Below are 19,165 nucleotides of genomic sequence, written 5' to 3'. Positions count from 1 at the left end.
AGGATGCAAATGCACATAAACATCGCTGGCAATGATGCCCTCCCCAGAATGGATACCTTCCAGGACATTGGCATGGAGCAGTATCTCGAGAGGTGAAGATAGGGTTTGGTTGGTTTTTTTGGAGGACTGGCCAGTAGATACATAGGGTCTGATCCAAAGCCCTTTGAAATCACTGGCCCATAATGGGTATAGCATTTGAAATGTTGGTTTGTATTTGGCAAGGCAAATCAAACTATCGGCTCCTTTATTTATTTTTATTAGTATCTTGTCAACCATTTCCTGCATTCGGTGTCTAAATGAAGCTTCAGGAGCTGGTGGAAAACCCATCAACCTGCAACAAGCGCCACAGGAAATGTCACCAAAATGGGGGTGTTAACCACAGCTGTCTGCTCATGCAAGCCAAATGATTTACAAAAAACACTTACAAGCACTCCCCTGGCTAGCAATAAGTCTACATTGTGCAAAGGTCATTAGTACTGTTAAGTAAAATTGATAAACAGCATTGAGAGACACCAACGTCTCCTTGAATGGATTAAAGTTAATATTTTAATAATTTTCCCCCTCGTCACAAGCACATAGAAGACAGCTTAGAGCCCACATTTAGTGTTAATTAATATCTGCATTGCAATAATGCTGACAGGCCAATCAGATTGTGGCCTCATTGTGCAAGGTGCTGTACAAACACATAGAAAATGATAGTCCCGGTCTCAAAGAGCTAATAATCCATGAGTCCTTGAATTAGCTTGGCAGGGTGCTTTAGATCAGGACTGATCTGAACAAGGAGCACAGGGAAATTTGTCCAGTACCTGACCACCACTATCAACAGTTATGTGTCTCTGACCACAGATCTCAAAGCACTTGACCCAAAGAGAACTTTCCTTTGTAAAGGACCGTCATTTTCTATCTGTGTGTACAGTGCCTACCACAATGGGACTTCGGCCTGTATGAATATTGTATCGGCCTGTATGAACAGTGCACTGTAAACCTGGGCTTTCAGCTGCTGGACCCGGTCTCATAGCCATGCTAATGCGCCCATACTGCATGACACAGACCTTGTGACTCAAGTCTGTGATCTGAGCTGTGTCCACACTGCAAAATGACAGGGCTTGAACCCAAGTCACAGCACCACTCGGGCTGTGACCCACCCCATTAGCAGGATCCTAGGACCCAGGGCTTGAGTGCTTGCTGACCTGAATCAGGCTGAAATGTGTGGATGGAAGGGGGTCTTGGGCTCAAACCTGTGACAACCTGGGCTTAGTACGCAGTGTAGACATACATCTTAAGTGCTACCACAAGGTGTTAATAAGTCTCATTACCTCCCCCCCACACACACACACTTTACAGATGGGGAAACTGAGGCATGGGGCAGTGAGGTGACTTCCCCAAGGGTACACAGCAGAGCAGTTGCAGAGCCATGAAGAGAATCCAGGGCTTCTGAGTCCCAAGCCAGTGCTTTACCCATTGAACCACATTGCCTCCCACTAAAATGAAAGTGGGGGTGGGGGTGAAAGAACAAAACTTGTCTCAGCTAAAGTGTTATTTTCAAATACAAAATCAAAACCTGTGGGGAAAGAGAGAGGCCACATGACAGCCTCTGCAACATTCATTAAGCAGCCACTCACCTGGTCCAGAATTTCCCCCACGTTTCCACTGAAGTTTAAATTTGGCACCAGACTTTCCACCACCGACGCTCACTCTTCCCCGCTTTTCTGTAGCTAACGAAGCCTGAGTTATGCAGCATCACAACCGCTGAGTGGCAGGTTTCAACCTGAGAGAGGAAACGGGAGAGATCTGCTCTCAGAATGGCTAGCAAGGTGGTAATGTCACTGGGGTACTTGTGTCACTGCGGTGTGGGGCATGTTTGGCTCTCAAATGGTTTGTTCTTTCTGAGTATTAGTCATTAAACAAAACAAAAATTCTACCACCACCTTAAAAATTTGTATATAAAATATTTTTCTGTTGGACTTAAAGACTCTGAATGCGAGATGTATTATGGGACTAAATAAATGCATCACCCCACATTTGCTGAGGGATGGACTAGAAAGGATTTAAGTTCTTTCCATCTACAAATTTCATTTTCTTGCTTGAATTAAAATATTGTCATTCACTACATATTCCTCATTTACAAGTAAAATTGCAAACATTTTATTTCCATCTCTTTACAAACCTGCACATCAAAATATGACTGATAAAATCATAAACAGCCAAGAGGATAAACTTTACCATCAGCAAACACAATAGCTTAGAAAGGCTTAATTCTAAATGCCTCTCTTCGAATGTTGAAACAGTAATGGTTATCCTTTTAAAATACTGTTTAAATTCTTTATGCATAGGTGTGTTCAGGGATGGAGGGCAGTGTTTGTGCACTGAACAGCAGAACAAAAACAAAACAAAACAAAAGACTGGACTGAAGGATTTAAAAAAAAAAAATTATAGAAATACTTCCTACTAGCAGTTCTTGTGAAACTACAGAAATGATGCAAGTCTCTTTGGGCCCCTCTTTCAACACTTCAAAGCATAATCAAAGTTGCATCCCTTTGAAATATCTTATTATATTATAGTGTTTACCAGAAAGGAGGACTCAAATACTGTCTGAATCCTAAGAAAAGGACAAAGATTCTTAACTAACTCATAAAGACTGTAAATAGAATGGAGAACTTGGTCTCTTTGCATTATTGGGGTGTCCTCTGACTGCCTTGCCTCCATGGAATACTGCTTTTCCCCCTGGCCTGACACCAAGGCCTTGACGCACTGAGGAGGGGCTGCAGTCACCCATACAGCTCTTGTTTCTACATGAGATACTGTCTGGGTCCCAACTGTACACTGTTCAGTCTCTGCTCCCTGGCACCCTTCTCTGCATGGCCAACTCCTGCTCACGCATTGAGCACTGCTGTTCCTCATACTCTGCCTCCACCCTAGAACGGGCTAATTCTTGCTCTGGTTTTATTCTCAGTTTGACAGAATTCTGCCCAGAAGTCCTTCTATTCTCCAGCTCTCGTCAACAGCTTTTCAAGCTATCCCTGTGAGCTCTGAAAAGGAGACAAAAGCTTCCCCTCATCTCCTCACAGCTGTCTCAACTCATATGTCCAGTTCCCCACATTCCTTTTCCGAACCACCATTGGCTTTCCCCATCCTAAGTTGCTCCAGGTTCAGGTTGTTGCCGATCTCCTCCCACTCAGGACTGGGATACCGCACCAGTCTCTTACCAAGGTCACCAGTCACAGAACATCTCTTGCTACCCCAGCACATAGCTGAACTCTCCATCCTTGTATCCCCCACCTCCCCCTCTATGGGGGGTAGACCCACAGCATTTCCCCATGCACACAAGACGTGTTCAGGGAGCTGCCCGTCCATCTTCTTTGCCAAAATCCAAAGTCCACAAGGCCTTCCACTGACACTCCTTCCAGCCTCACTGGTACCACATATGGCTGCGTCCCGGTGCCGTTCAGAGAGGACCCCAGGCTACAAACCTGCCTAGACTAGTAGCCCAGCTAATTACACTTCATTATTGGGCATTCATACTAGATATGCCCAGGCTTGCTGCACCTTGAAGTGCCCCATTGGACTTCCTCAGCTGTCCCCAAAAGTGATTCTGTTAGATCGTAGGACTGACCAAAGCCCTGGCAGCTACGGTGCATTCCCATTTGGGGCTACTCAGTATTCTCTCCTGAAGAGCTTCCCTGCAACTCCCGAGCTTGGGGGATCCCCTCTTCCAGTCTTCCCCTCCTACTCCACCATGCCACTCAGCTCCTTCAGCCTCCAAAAAGGCTTGTACCCTCCCTCTTGATCGCCTCACCCACGGAGGCTGGCTGGAATCAACTTCAAGAAGTGCTCATGGACCAAGTGATCCTAGGTTTTCTCTAGGAAATTAGTCTCTGGGCATAACCACTAGAGAGCAAGGTCCCAAAACCTCTAAGACACTAACCAGGTTTGTGCTCTACTCCCTGCAGGAAGGGTTCAACCTGGCAAAAGTTGCAGGGAACACCAGGCTAGGGACCAGCTGCCCCAAGCAATCCTCCCCAACACCAACCAAAATCCCAGGAGCCATCGACCCAGCTGCTTCCGCAACCACTCCTGTTGCTGGAAGTAGGCCTTCTGCAACCACTATTGAGCAGCAAATTGTGCCTCTTGCTATTTCTGCAGGCTCCCTCCCTCAATTGCAGGAGCAAGATCTGGGTCTGTTACTCCATCTTTCCTGATTAACCAAAGAGGGTGGGGTGTCAGTACTCACAGGTTTCAATTTCCCCTCCATGCAAGGACCCTATCAGCTGCCTGCATGCGCCACTACATGTTCTAGCACTCCCTTGCAGCACTGGGTGATGAAACAGCCACCTGGCCTCGGTTTCTCAGCTGGTTTTCTGCTGCTCTGGCCAGCCTCCAATCCTTCTGGGTTGCAGAATCTTAGCCCTCCAGCTAGGTCGCTTACAGTTCTACCCCTTCCAGGGCACTCAAACTCCCAGACAAATGAAACAGCATAAATATAAACTCTTCCATTTCCTCTGGGAGATCTGCTAGGCACCAGTTTTCCCCCAGTCCCTGGCTAGCTGTTTTGATTGCAGTGAGCACATCTGCTCTCTCCCTCCCTGCACCCCCCTCCCCACTGAGTAGGAGTCTTCTTTTTAAGCTTTTCCCTGGTTGCCTGGCTGCTGTTCCAGGTGTTTCAATGTGGGCTGCATGTGCTCCATTAGAGACAGCAATCTACAGAATACAGAGGTGCAATTAGTGACATGGAAGTATGGCTGCCCACCCCTTTTCATGAGCAAGACGACATCCACCCAAACACAGCCTCTTCCATACATACACCCTTATGGAGAGAACAATCTGTCCTCCTGGTTTTTACACTCCTCGGATTGCTCTTTTCCCCCAAAAAAAATTTGGGTGAAATCTGGGAGCCATTTGAATTCAATGGGAGATTTTCAATTGACTTCAGTGGAGCCAGAATCTCACCCTTTAGCCTTATGTTCTCCCTATATCTCCCAAGATAAAACATTCCACTTACTGAAGAAGAAAAAACACCACACACATTAATATCTGTTCTCCCAGATTTCTGCACATCTCCCAAACTGAAAATGGAAATGCTTAGAGCTAAGCACATGCCTAATGGTTTGTAGGAGCCTGGCCATTTTGACTATCATGGACTGGCGAGGCAAGCTTCCAGTTGTTTTAGGGGGTGTTAAAAATCTTGCAAAGGGAATTAAACAGACATTTACGATTTGAGGATCGGGGAACCGGAAGAGGAAATGGAAATTGAGAGAGGGGCACGTTTGCCTTGTCTGTCACGAAGCACTGCATGTACATTTTCACTAATTATAGTTGACATGATCTACTGGAAAACCCGTGAACTAGCAGTAGTAGAGGAAGTTTAACCTTCAGAAGTGTTAACCACTAAAGGATGACGCTTAAAACAATTGTACTTAAGAGATTGCATAAAAAAACCACATTCATATCCAGAATAATCTCCAGCCTCCTCCACTGTGTAACTAGAATTCATATTTGAGATTTCAGCAGAAATTCCATTCATAAAGGCATAGGCTAGCAGCAATCTGCCTGACGGCACAAGGTTAATGAGACCTTAGTCCTCCTTCTAGGAGGAAAGAGGAAACTTTGAAAGAAGCATCGAAATGACCTGCAACTCTGTTGACTTGTGCAACAGGTCTTGTTTACCAAGCAAAACTCTTGCTCCATAGCCATAGCTCTGGATGGATGGGAGAACTGCAGGGAACAAGTAAGGAAACCGGGAAGTGGTTGATGATCTTTTTTTTTTTAATTTTTTAAGAGAGATGCTCCACTGTGGTATCAGCAGGCACTGTGCTGAGGATGCTCACAAAGGGAAAACTGATCTCTTAGTGCAGTGGGAAGTAAGGGTTTGGAGCAGGACTCAATTTAAGAAGATCTCCCCCGGCTGAGTACTTCAAGGTCCCTCATAAGTTGACCCCACAATTGAAAACCACTCCTATTTAGAAGGCAGATGAAAATAATGTGACTAATACAGCATAACTACTGCTACAACAGTGCAAAATCTGCATATCTTCTGTGCAATTGTCTGCTAGGAAGGTGCATCATGTATTTCAATAAAGGAGCCTTTAGATTGCAGAAATTTGAAGGCACATTCTGCCTGAAATTTAGACAGTTTGAAAGTTAGGCAACATAAGTCACAGGATGAAGGTTTAAATGATCAGCCAAATCACCGTATTTAGTAGAATTGTAACTAGGTTTCAGTGGTGCGATTTACAAACTCTGGCAATGCATTCATTTCAGATTTTCTGTTGTGGCTATGTTAATGATGTCTGAAATTTCAAAAGGGTCAAAGAGAAATGAGATGAAGGCTGGTACTCCTTAACATTCACCCCTGTCATAACACTAAGCCCACAAAACTTTATGCCAAATTCTGGGCAATGGAAAAAGGGAAGTTCCTTTTTCAAGACAGTGCTGAGTTTTATGTAATTTGTCAACATATGAAACATGCCTGATTCTGCTTGCATTACTACCAGTCTCACACCATATACTCACTGTACTTGTGAAGATATAGATTTTGCTGAGTTTGTCTGGAGGTAAAGGAGAAGCCTTCAGTGCTGTGAATCAGACGAAAAGTAACGGAAGGGCTGAGCAGCTGTCAGACGTAATCTCCCACAAGGGAGCGATCTGATATTAGACTTGATCCTCTGAACTTATACTGGACAACCAGTCAGCAATAGAAGGATTTTTGCTTATCAAAGTGAAAAGCAAACATCTAGTCTGGTGTTCTACAGCTTGATCCAAGTCTATGGGGGGGGGGGGGGAAATCTATTTATTTCAGTGGACTTTGGATCAGACTCCCATTAAGCAGCCTTTCCAGGATTCACAGAATGAATCTGCAGCTAACAGTTGCCAAGAAAAGCTCTTTCACCTGACAACTTTAATTTCCCTCAATCATTCATTAAACCAAAAACAGACCAGATAGATCCAACAAGTAGGTTTAATAGAAAATAAACACGAATCAGCCAAGAGACATGACCTTTCCCCCTCATACAGGCTGTGAAATGGGTAGCAACCATCCAGCAGGTTAAAGGTTTGGGCGGGGGCTTTCTGTTTGCCCTCAGTTTCCCCAAAACAGGACTCCCACCACCATGGTATTAGGGGTCAGTTATAATGACAAGCCAAACCTCCACACTCATTAGTCACACTGATGATTTAGAACTTTCAGGAGAATTTGGTTTTCGACAGGAAGTGTGCGCCCCGCTCTCCCTAGGGACAGCAGCAATATCCCTACTGGTCCTCAGGCCCAAAGGGAAGCTTATGCCCTCCAGCCTCCAAGAGTTCCATCCTTAAGCCCTAGATCAGGTCTGATCCTGAACATGGCCAGATTAATCTTGTGTGGACCCTAGCGCCAGGACTGTGGGCCCACCCCCAATCAGCCTCTTCCCCCCCAAGGCACCGCCCACAATCCCCCCCACCCCCTGCAAGCTCCTACCTCTGCTTTACCTCTTCCTCTGAGACCCCACCCGCCACTTGCATGGGCGGGGCCCTTGGGGCAGAGCACAGGTGAAGTGGGGGCTGCAGAGCCACAGTCCGGGTGCCGGGGCCCCTTATGTGTGTGGTCCCAGTGCCATTGTGAACCCGGTACGGATCCTGAACTCTCCCTGCTTCTCTCCCCACAGGCTTCTTTCCTCATCCTGCTACAATCCTTGGGATTAGGTTGGGTCTCATTTCTAGCCAAATGACACCTCCACTTACTCACTAAACCAGATGGCAGCGTTATCTCCTTATACTGCTTTCTAAGTTCTATGACTGGCTTCTTCCACAGCTCACCCTAGGCTCTCTCCCAGCTTCCTTGGAGAGCCATGGAGCACCTACCCCTTTCCTAGCCTCTCATGGAGTGTCTACACAGCAAAGAAAAACCCACAGCACCTTGGGCCACCCAACCTGGGCCTTGGTGTTGTCTCCTCCTGGTGTAGACTTCTGGGCTCGGGCTGGAGCCTGCGCTCAAGGAGCCCGCAGGGTGGGAGGGTCCCAGAACTCAGGCTCCAAGCCCAGAAGTCTATACAGCAATGAAACAGCCCAAGCCGGCACAGGCCAGCTCCAGATATCTAGTTGTTGTGTAGACATACCCTCAGTAGAGCCCTACAGCAGATCTTGCTTCCTCTGCTCTCCCCCCGCCTTTGGAGGGAAGGTAGCAGTGCTGGCTTACATCCTCTGGCTCTCTACCCCAGTATCCCTAGCAAGCCTAACCTACAGGCTTCTCTCCAGAGCACATGTTCTAGTGTACCTTACTGCAGAAACATGATAGGGCTGGGCCGTTAGAGGGTTGGACAAAATCTATTTAAAGCACTGAAAGCAGGATTCAGAAAATATACACTATTAGCATTGAGAGAAGCATCCCATCTGGTCACCTACAATAAAATTGATGCCACCATCCTTTGATTCTCCTTGTTTGAGAACTGGGTTTGGGGAAGTGCATGCCCAGCTTGTTCAAGAGTCCAGTGACTCTAGGATGGAGCTCAGATAATGGTGTTTTACACCTGGGACATCGTTCTTTTAGGATGCTCACGCAGAAGCTGAATGACTTCCAGATCAGCCAGTTTCATGTTCTTAATGAAAGCCTCTGTACCCCCAATAAACTATGTGTCTTCATAACATCTGTGCAGCAGCTATAAAAATCAATTACATGGAACAATAGTAGAAACATGTTTAATATATTTTAGCTGCCTTTAATTCAATTTTACAGTTAATGAGCATGAGCCCACTTCATGCAAACAGCCACTCTCCATAGACAACCAGCAAATGCACCACAGACCAATGACAATCCATAGACAGTTTGGAAACCACCTGCCTAATCCTCAACCGCCTTTGCCGAAGCGTACCTGTGGTATGAAATGTATTTTTAAGATTTTTTTTCCATCCATGAATCACTGGATGATAAAAAAAAATAAACATTCCACATGAACATGTTCAAAATTTCTCCATTACAGTTCAAATTTAGCATCTGATGTCACAGCCCAACTACTATCATAGCATATTTAAGCTGCTGGGCTCTGTGGTACACCAGTGTGAGCTTTAGGTTTGACAACGCAAAGAAACTTGACCAGAAGAGGAAGGAAGATCTTGCAGAAGGATGGTGAACAAGCTCATTGTCGCACTTGCAGTCGTTGCTCTAACTTCTTCACACGGTAGGTCCCTTTGACTTGTTTTCATATTCTATTTTGACTGCTGCAGGGCTGCTGTTTTAACGGCACAGATAGCTGGTCCTAAGAGAACGTTTGAAACTTGAACTAGGAAGAATTTAAAATTACATTTGTACGTTGAATTGATGTGCTTACCAAATGTGCCTCATTTACTTACTGTCATTTTAACGGATGGAGCTATTTTTCTATATTTGCAGAATTAACGATGAACGGTGGGAGATGCTCATGCCTTCGAACTACAGATAAGATTGTGTTTGGTCCTAACCAGTTGAAGACAATAGAAATTCTCCCTGCATCTGCCTCGTGTGAAAAAGTGGAAATAATGTGAGATTCAAATCTAGTATCAAAAAATAAATTTAAGGGGATCATTTCCAAACACTTGTCTCATGGGTTTTTAATTTATTTTTTTCCAGAGTAAACTTGAAAAGTGGCGGACAAATATGCTTGGATCCCAATGCAAGCCAGATAAGAAATATTTTCCAGCAGCTCATCAAGTAAGAACTACTCCATTTTTTAATCATTGATTGGTATTGAACATTCCTCAGTTTTGGACCAAAATGTCACAAAAATAGCAGGGGCCAGCATGCATCAGTGACTCAACAGAGTGAGGAACTCATGCAGCAGGGAGCCAGTCTCCTACCATTGTGTTAAAGGAATCCACTGCTAGCACCTGAGAGCTGGTACAAAACAGGAAGCTCTAACTACTTCTGTTCTTGAGCCGTGCAGTAGCATTTCCCACAAGAGCTGGGGGCGTTGACCCCACTGCACTGGCTTAATTCTAATTTAGGTAATTCTAGCAGCCCATTTGAAACATCCAACTGACACTGAAGGAGCAGTTTATTTTACTACGCTTCCTCTCTCAAGCCTGCACAGCGTTGCTGTGTTCTGCTAAAGAGCCAGCAGAACTTCAGAGGGTGAAGAGGCTCTATAGGGGCTCACCTTTCAGTGGCGCTACCCTTCTCCATTTTGCAAAAAATCCATGCGGGCAAAGGACCTGGTACAGAAAGTAGATGGCCATAGAGTAGGAGACATGATGAGGGGTTTCACCGAAGAGCTGTGGAATATTATCAGTAAAAGGCGTGCAGCGTCAATGCAGCTTAAAGCAGATTCTCACCTTTGGATGGTCATAGAACACTCCCAAGACTCAGTCACATTGCTGCGTGAGTGAGGGCAGATGGGGCCAGAGACCATTAAAAGGAAGTCCTCACTGCTCTCTAAGACTCTGGCCCATTTAGGCTGCATCCTCATTGAGACTCTCTCTCTCAGTACTGGGATGGGAAAAGGCAATGCATAGAGTTTCAATTTACCTCTAGGATTTTTGCACAGGAAGGACTGTGATCATCCTGGATGGAAGACATTAGACAAGACTACTAAGTGTTACTCTTTTCTTTTACAGGAAGAAGGGAAAGAAAAACGATAAACCCAGAATCTGAATATTTGTCAAGAAAATTATCTGATTTGTGGAGCAGGAGCCTAGGAACTTTACCTGATTTAGTGTTGTGACTCACAAAATGTATCATTTGAGCCGTTGGCTGACAAAGTATATATATTTTTTTAGTTAATATATTGTGCTGCAACTTTTGAAGTTCAAGATGCAGCATTCATTAGAGAACAGACTGTATTTTCTTAATTTCTGTAATATACTGTACATTATGTTTTATACAATAAATACTAAAGCAACTTTCTGTCTCGGTTTTCTATTGTTGTAGAGAATGTTAAAAATAAAAAGTAATAGATGTTTTCTGCTGATGAGATGAGGAAGGAATTAAACCATGCTGGAACGTTCAAAAATATTCGTAGAATTTGGGGGAAGATCAGCCTTTTTCTGGAATAAGAAGTCATTCAGACTGCAATGGAGGGCCCCTGTCGCTTCATTTACCTTGTTGCTTCCAAGTCAAACAAGAAGGCTGCATATCCCGATAGAAAGTAATTAGTAACTATTCGGAAGATTGGGTGAGATGCAAGAGACTAACGATATCTCTCTGCCCAGCAGAGAAGGCCCTCCCTCCCAGGTGGAGAGCCACTGGCACAGTAAATGTGGAGGCAGACATTGGGGGTGGGCTGGAAGTTTGGCCAGAGGAGCACTGCACTCAGTTTATTATAAGGGGGCTAGGCTATTTTAGTGCAAATTAAGAAAGCCCAAATTGACACACACACACCCAGGAGTCCCAGGATTGCGAGGTATAAGCCCCACCCCCAAGTCTTTTAGCAGATTGTGCACAGATACAGGCATACATACAATTGTCTTTTTCCTCCCCCCCCGAGATGGGACCACATTTATTTCAGGATGCCAAGATGTCTGGCATAGAATCCATCCTTTGCAACTGTACTGAGCTCCAGAATTTCAGTGTCAAGCTGGCAGGTGTGGAGTCCAACTGCTCAGATTTACAACTGTGTAGCTGTCCTAGACATTAAAACAGAATTAAGAAGCAGACTTAAGCCAAAGAAAGAAAGGCATTAGTAAAGTGATTCTGCCAGTGCCTAAAGTGTGTCTTTTTTGTTCTCCTCCCACATCAGTTACATTTAGACCTTATCCAGTGTGCCATCAGGTATTCTGGCAATTCATCAGTTACTAATGGGGAGCTAAGATTCAAGGTTTCACTAGCCTAGTATTTTTCTCAAGTTCCTGCCAATATCTTTAAGGGCACTTCTTCCAACTTCACTCTCTAGACCGGGGTAGGCAACATATGGCACGCATGCCAATGGCGGCATGCAAGCTGATTTTCAGTGGCACTCACACTGCCCGGGTCCTGGCCACCGATCTGGGGGGGGGGGTCTGCATTTTAATTTAATTTTAAATGAAGCTTCTTAACCATTTTAAAACCTTATTTACTTTACATACAACAATAGTTATATATTATAGACTTATAGAAAGAGACCTTCTAAAAGCATTAAAATGTATTACTGGCATGCGAAACCTTAAATTAGAGTGAATAAATGAAGACTCAGCACACCACTTCTGAAAGGTTGCCGACCCCTGCTTTAGACACAAGACTAGACAATACTTTGTGTACACATAACACTCTCCGTACTCATTTTGCTTGTATTATGTACACCATCTAGTGGCAGGACTGCATTTGTGTTGGTTGCAATTAATGTCCTCCCAGCTCTCTTATTCCACATCTAAAATGTATTATCCAACTTTGTGCGTCATTTTTTAAGCAGTGACTAAACTCATAACTTTTTCCAGGAGCTTGTAACCATTTCACAGCCAACAAGTTGAACAATAAACACAACGGAAATACCATGGATCAGGTGGTATTGACTATTTTGTTGAAATCATTTGGTTAGGATAGTTATCTAAAAGCAGAAAAACAGGACAGTCATAAGGGGAAACTCTGAAAAGTGACTGAGGATGTCCATCCTGCAATCAGAGGTGTGACTGCAGCCCGGGTAGGCATACCCGCACTCGCTTTAATCTAGCACAGCCTAAAAGAGCAACGAAATCATGGCTAGGGTGACTATATTTCCCTATGCGGAATACGGGCACCCGTTAAAATTACTCGTATTCAAGCGAGTTCAAAGGCAATCAATCAGAACTATGCAGTACAAATGTTCCAATTAACATCAAGTTGACTGAGCCCCTGTAAAAAAATAAATACTGCGTAGTTGGATTCTTTTTATTTACCTTCTTATCTTTAAGGCTTTAGGGTTCACACGGGGAGAGGTGACACACACACACATACACTCCCGTACACCTCTCTCACACAGGGGGTGTGTATGACCGACCAACCCTCCTCTCCCTGCTCGGGGGGGGGGGAGGGAAGGGATGACCTGGCCCATCTCTTTGCAGACCTCATCTCTTTCCTCCCCCTCCCCACTCCCCTGTGGCTGGAAGCAGCTCCTTCTTCCTGCCCGCACAGTGTCAAAAGACAGCTAACACCTCCAGGCTGCTGCTGGCCACCGACATAACCCAGCCACCACTTGTCCCCCGGCTACAGCGTGGGCAGGAAGGGTTAAGCCGCATTGGATGCATTGTGCACCAGGGCCCAGGGAACCTGACTGCAGGGGCTTCAGTGAACCTGGCCAGAGAGGTGGCTCAGCAGGGGAGGGTGTCTAGAGGACGGAGCAACCCCACTCTCCCTGGGGGCAGGACCCGGGAGGGGGGACAGGCAGGTGAAGAGGGTGCTAAGTCCCTGCCTGGGGGGGCTGCTGTGGAACCTGCAGAGTTGGGGCACGAACAGACTGGAAATTGCTTTCCCCCCTACACACACACTCCAGAACTTAGCTGAGGGGTGGAGAGGCTTCCACATGCCAGCGCTGTGCGGGGCTTTGGCACATGCAGGGCTCGGCTCCTCTTGGCCAACGCCCCGAGCTGGAGGGTCTTGGGCTTTCCTGGGGCGCCGGCCCAACCAGAGGCAGTGGGGGAAGGAAGGAGCCTGCCGGCCAGGCTGTTGGAGAGCTGAGCACTCCCAGCACTGTGCAGAGAACCAGCCCTTGGTCGGAGTGGGTTGCACCCTGCCGGGGGCATATGGAGGAGCAGCAGGGCTGAAGGGGCAAAGCAGGGAGAGGACAGCGAGAGGGGGAGCACATAAAGGGCCAATGGGTGGGCAGCAGAGGCGATGCGTAACTGGCCGCTGCCTGGTATCTGCCCGCACTCACCAGCTACCGCAGCTTGCAGCGCGCAACCAGTGCCGGCTGGAAACTGGACCAGGGTGGCCTGCTGGCCAAGAGCTGGCACCCAGCAGGGGCTGCGCTGATGGACCAGCAGAGGGAGCGGTCAGCCCAACGCACTGCAGCTTTGCCCCGCTACCAGCCTTGTGCACACAACACACTCATGGCTGGTGGGCGCGCAGTTAGCGAGCAGGGACATGGCCAGAATCACGACAGAAAATATGGGACAAGGACTCGGTGCGCAGGCTCCACCTCCCTCCCCTGCCTCCTGAACGCCGCAAACCAGCTGATTGCCGCGGGCAGGAGGGAGGAGCGAGGACGCGGCGTGCAGAGTAAAGGGGTGGGGGAGGAGAAGAGGTGGGTTAGGGGTGGGGACTTGGGGGAAGGGGTGGCGTGGGTGGGCTGAGGGTTGAGCCCCCCAGCCCTGGTGCTTGCACAGTAGGGGAAGCTGCCACTGCTGCTGCGCAACGTGCTTCTCCTAGCCTACGGCACCTTCAGCCTCCTTGCCTGCCTCATTGTTTGCAGTGCCAGTGGGCCGTGCCTGTGTGGGGTAAGGTGGGGGCACCTCCCAGTGCTTCATACTCGGCAATGATGATTGTAGTATTCAATTGTTTAAAACTTATACCTGTATTAAATTGCTTGTTTAAAATGTATATAATGCCTTCTGTCTGGCTGGCAAAAAAAAAAAAAAAAAAAAAATTCCCTGGAACCTAACCCTCCCTATTTATATTAATTCTTATGGGGAAATTGGATTCGCTTAAAGTCACATTTTTCAGGAACGTAACTACAACGTTAAGTGAGGAGTTACTGTACCTGAGCTGTAATCACACCTCCAAATGCCATTTTTAGGGTATGTGTACACTGCAATGTGAGGTTATATGCAGTGTTGTTGTAGCTGCGTTGGTCCCAGGATATTGGAGAGACAAGGTGGGTGAGGTAATCTCTTTTATTGGACCAACTTCTGTTGGTGAGAGATAAGCTTTTGAGCTTACACAAAGCTCTTCTTCAGGTAAGTTTCCCAGACCTACCCTTGTTTTACAAGATGTTTATTTTAATTGGCAGCCGAACAAATTTCACCCTGGGAACCAGAGAAAGGCTAGGTTTTTCCTTCTCACACCCCATCATCAGTTAAAAAAAAGTGGTGCTGCACGTCAAATTGGGTCCTCAGTTACACTTCTACAAACACAGGGCCTTTGAAGGAATTAAATGTGTGTTATTAATGGGAACTTAATGTGACCAGATTTGGCCCTCAGAGAATAGGAAGGTAACAGATCCATCTTGGAGAACTGAAGCAAACATTACATTGGATTTAAGTTTCTCCCACAGTCTTGACTGAATAAAGTGTTGACATTTAGAGATTCCAGGCTTTAAACATGACGGGGGGTAAATAGGATGGAATGAAATACGTTGCTGTTATCTAGAAATTTCTGCGGGGCTGGATAAACAGTACATAAGGGTGTCATTTTGAAAGCTCTGAGAGCTGCACTAGTAACAATTTTTAACTTAGAGTAAATTTTTTTAAACTATTTTACACAAGGACTTCCATAAGATCTGCAAATTTTCTTTCGTTAGATTCCTCAGGATCGCTGGTCATTAATAAATTCACAATTGCTTAATTATTCATGAGGGTACCTCAGAAACCAAATAGCCACATTTCTTGTGGAGAATAGCACCGGAAGAAAAGTAAGTTTTGATTATAACAAATATAGGTATTTTGGTAGAAAAATAAGTAGTACAGCAGATCTGATATACAAATTTTAGCATCTTTGCCATTATAACAGATGCAAAAAATTGTAGAGGAGCCAATTAGTTAAACAAACAAACAGTACATTCCCCTGGAAAGCTTTTCTACTCACCAAATCAGAGCCTGGTGTCGGATAGGCATGGAGTTGCAGGGATCTGTCTCCCGAACCCTTATAGACTGCCACCATGCACAATTTGCCCTCTAGCTGAGAAGCATGTAGTTCAGACCCCTTCGGAAACCACAAAAATTCAAACTAAACATTCCCCCCCCCGCCCCCGTCCCCCATCCAAAGAGAAGATCCTTCTGCCCCTCTGAGGCTCCAGTAAAGTTCCCTGTTTACCTCAACTCCTGGGGACTGCAGATTTCTTTCATTGCCCCTCTGGCTGAGGGCTGCCTCCCAGGGCTTTTTCCTTGGAGGCCTTTCTTCCTAGCAGGCTTCCCCACTGTCTTCCCTCAGCGTCTCCCAGGGACCTCCCTGTTTGTCACAGGCCCTCTCTTCAGGCCTCTGACAGCAGCCTAACCTATCCCCTGTGGTTCTCCCCTGCCTAGCTTCACCAGGCCTTACCCTTTCCTGAGAAAGAGAACTCCCCATGTTCCTCTCATGACTAGGTCTCCTCCCTCAGTGAGCGCTCTACCTAGTCCACCCTGACCCTTTCACAGCTGGGATTAATAATTGTAACTGAGTCACCAGATCAGGAGCAGCTGGGGGTTAACTGCTAGGTCTGAGGGGCAAGGCTGAGCCTGACTCCCCTCCAGGGCCAGCCAGCCTGTGACATCCCCAAGAAATCACTTCTCATGTTTTTCACTCATCAAACAAAAACCCAGTAGATCAGAGGTTGCCAAACTGTGGGGCACACCCCCCTAGCAGAGCACAGAGGAATGTTTGGAGGGGCACAGCTGGGTCCCTGGCCTGCCACCATGCAGGGCAGGGAGGGAGCACCACACAGCCCCACTCTGCTCCCAGCTCTACTCTGGCCCCACCCCCGGCCGCAGCCCTGGCTCCTGGCCCCACACTGGGCCCTGCCCCACCCCCAACCTCAGCTTCTGGCTGCAGCTCCAGTCCTGGCCCCACTCCCAATGCCCAGCTGCAGCCCCAGACTGGGCCCTCTTACTCCTGTCTGCATATCTCCCCCTCCCCCAAAGCCCAAGCCCCAGCTGGGGGAAGGGGGGGATCTAACCCTGAAAAGTTTGGAGACCACTGCTGTAGCCAGTTTGGGACAACGGAAAAACCTCTGCTTTGCAGAGCCTAGTAATAGAACAGAGGTGTTGCAGGCCAGAAGAGACATGTATTAGCAAAGTTGTGTTGGAAGGCCCACATTGTGCTCATTCAGACTGTGTGTGGATGTAACCCCCCCAGTGTCAATTGCAAGACTGGGGCCTGAACAAATAAAAATCACATAACCTTAATTTTGAATTGTGTATGCACAAAAATTCCAGGATTTTGTTCAACATTAAAGTATCAGTCATGTAAATTTAGGATTTGAGGAGCCATGCAGACAGCTACTACTCTTACCGATTTGATTACAAAATACACACAATCCTTTAGGAACCTGGCTCACTTATTCTGGAATAAAGGTTTTCACTTTCCATTTTCTCTAAACCACACAGAGAGGGGGCTGCAAGTGTTTTCATCAATGTTATTGTATCTTATTTGTCATTTGTATCTTTTTAGTTTTGAAGTCTGGAAATCTGATTGCACTACATTTAAGCTGTTGTATTAAAACTCAATTTCACTAATTCAAAAACATATTACACTTTGAAAAATAATTACCCTAGAAATGAAGAACCTGTTTTATTAGCAGAACTGTAACAAGCCAAAAAAAATAACTTGAAAATAAAGTTACATTAAGAAATTCATACAAATTAAACTTCCAAGTGATGTTTAGTAGCAGTTTTGTACTAGTCCTGACCAGATATAAAGGTTCACCTGTTAATTTGATTTCAGTAGTCCAGACACCAGTTTATGTTTGGGTTCCTTTTTTTATTGGCCAGCATAGCAGGCAGCAGATCCAATAAGTGATTTAAAAATTTGATGCTGGTGTCTGCTTGCTCCGCCCACTCCCCCCCCCCCCCCAATGCTAATTTTGTATCCTTCTGAAGTCTAGGATACTACCAAAAAAAGATGAAGAAGTTTCTTTCATCCCTAGGCTTAGGTCAAAGATTTCTTACTGACATTTTATGAAAAGACATTAGGTGGAAGCTCAGAATCTGGTTTTCAGTAGGGTACCTTTTGAGAATATCTGGCTTACTGCAACTCACCCAGTTTAAGTGGTCATAGCTTCACCTAGGTCAATGGAACACCACTGATTTACATTAGCTTCAATTCTAGTTCTGTATCTTTAATTCTGTCCAGCTTCATCAGGATCTCTTCCCTTAAGCCTGTCCCTTTAAACTTACACAGTGCTCTCCTCACAGCCCTCATCTGGTTTGTAAGCATGTCCCAGTTACGTGGCCTATTCAACCCTAGGCTGCCTTCAGATGGGATACAAATTCAATCCCGATGCACTAGTTTTGTGCCTTTTTGTAGCTGTGATCTTACTCCTAGGCTAATCTTAGCACAGATTTAATACTGTCAATGCTGCAGTGCCAAGAAAGCTTCCCCCTTTGATCATCAGGCCTAAATTTTGAGAAATGGAAGATCTTCAGGGGAACCTGCTGTCTAGTTAATGGTCTCCCTGGCAGTGAACTTACGAGGCTACCCACCCACTCCAGGGTGAGGGAGCTCATGAGATCCCAACGGGGGAAAGAGTACCCCTTACCTTATCAGTTGCATACTTATGACTTGCATGCACTGTACCTCTCCTGCATCTGGGTATACACCAGGACAGTACCAAGACTGCTTGCACAAAGCTGTTGCATGAATCTCTGCCCTGCATCTGATTCTGCCCTGGAACCTGCATATGGGATCTGTTTGTACATGAAGGTCTAAGGGAAATTGCCTGGTTAAAGTTCTCATTCATAGCACCAAAATCTTGCAAACTGTACGGGATCAGTGGTGTGAGCACAGTGTTGTATTTTGGGCAATTTGCTGCTCTTTCCGCCGACACTATCACTCACGTTGCAGGCTTAAAATAGATACATTTGGTGCTGCTGCTGCTGCTTGAGGCCTCCCAAGGCACAAACCAAAAACAAAACAAAACAAAACCCCAACCCAAACAAACTCTTCTGCTGGTGAACACTTTTGCCCCCCGGCTATGCCAAAGGGATGGAGAGAGGAAGCCAAAGTAGAAATGGGTCTGTGGTGACTGTAGCAGTAGAGACTCAACTCAATGTTTACACAAATTCTTTATTCCTACTGCACTTGGCTGACAGACACATCCCTGTAGTTCTTTTGTATGCTACAGCTTACAACATTACTGGCCTAATCTATCTTGTTTAAATCTGAACGGTCTTAAGATGGCCTGGTGTTCAGATATGGGGTTGTGGTGCAGCCTCTCAAAGACAGGGGCAAACTTCCGAGTTCAGATCTGGAGATGAATTTCCACAAAGTCTGGAGGAGTTGGTATTCATGGCTTTGATTTGTGAATCTCCAATGTGAATCAGTGTCTAGCTTGTCGAGTTACAATACAAAAGTCTCTACAGGATTGTAAAGTTTCCTGTATTTGTCATTTGTGTGTTTGAACTATTTTAAATTTCCTTTAACTAT

The 19,165-nt window shown here is 45.9% G+C and overlaps 1 protein-coding gene across 1 annotated transcript; it reads left to right on the top strand.

Annotated features, from left to right (window-relative positions):
- The first annotated feature begins 9,091 nt into the window (after positions 1–9,091).
- Positions 9,092–10,594, top strand: LOC135882168 (C-X-C motif chemokine 6-like). The gene is made up of 4 exons (XM_065408979.1): positions 9,092–9,146; positions 9,359–9,485; positions 9,575–9,655; positions 10,558–10,594. The coding sequence occupies exons 1-4, from the start codon at positions 9,092–9,094 to the stop codon at positions 10,592–10,594; spliced, it is 300 nt and encodes a 99-aa protein (XP_065265051.1).
- The last annotated feature ends 8,571 nt before the right edge of the window (positions 10,595–19,165 follow it).

The sequence above is a fragment of the Emys orbicularis genome, chromosome 8, assembly GCF_028017835.1.
Source record: "Emys orbicularis isolate rEmyOrb1 chromosome 8, rEmyOrb1.hap1, whole genome shotgun sequence".
NCBI classification, from domain to species: domain Eukaryota; kingdom Metazoa; phylum Chordata; order Testudines; family Emydidae; genus Emys; species Emys orbicularis.
The sequence above is the reverse complement of the archived record's forward strand: the minus strand, read 5'-3'. Positions and strand labels throughout refer to the sequence as shown.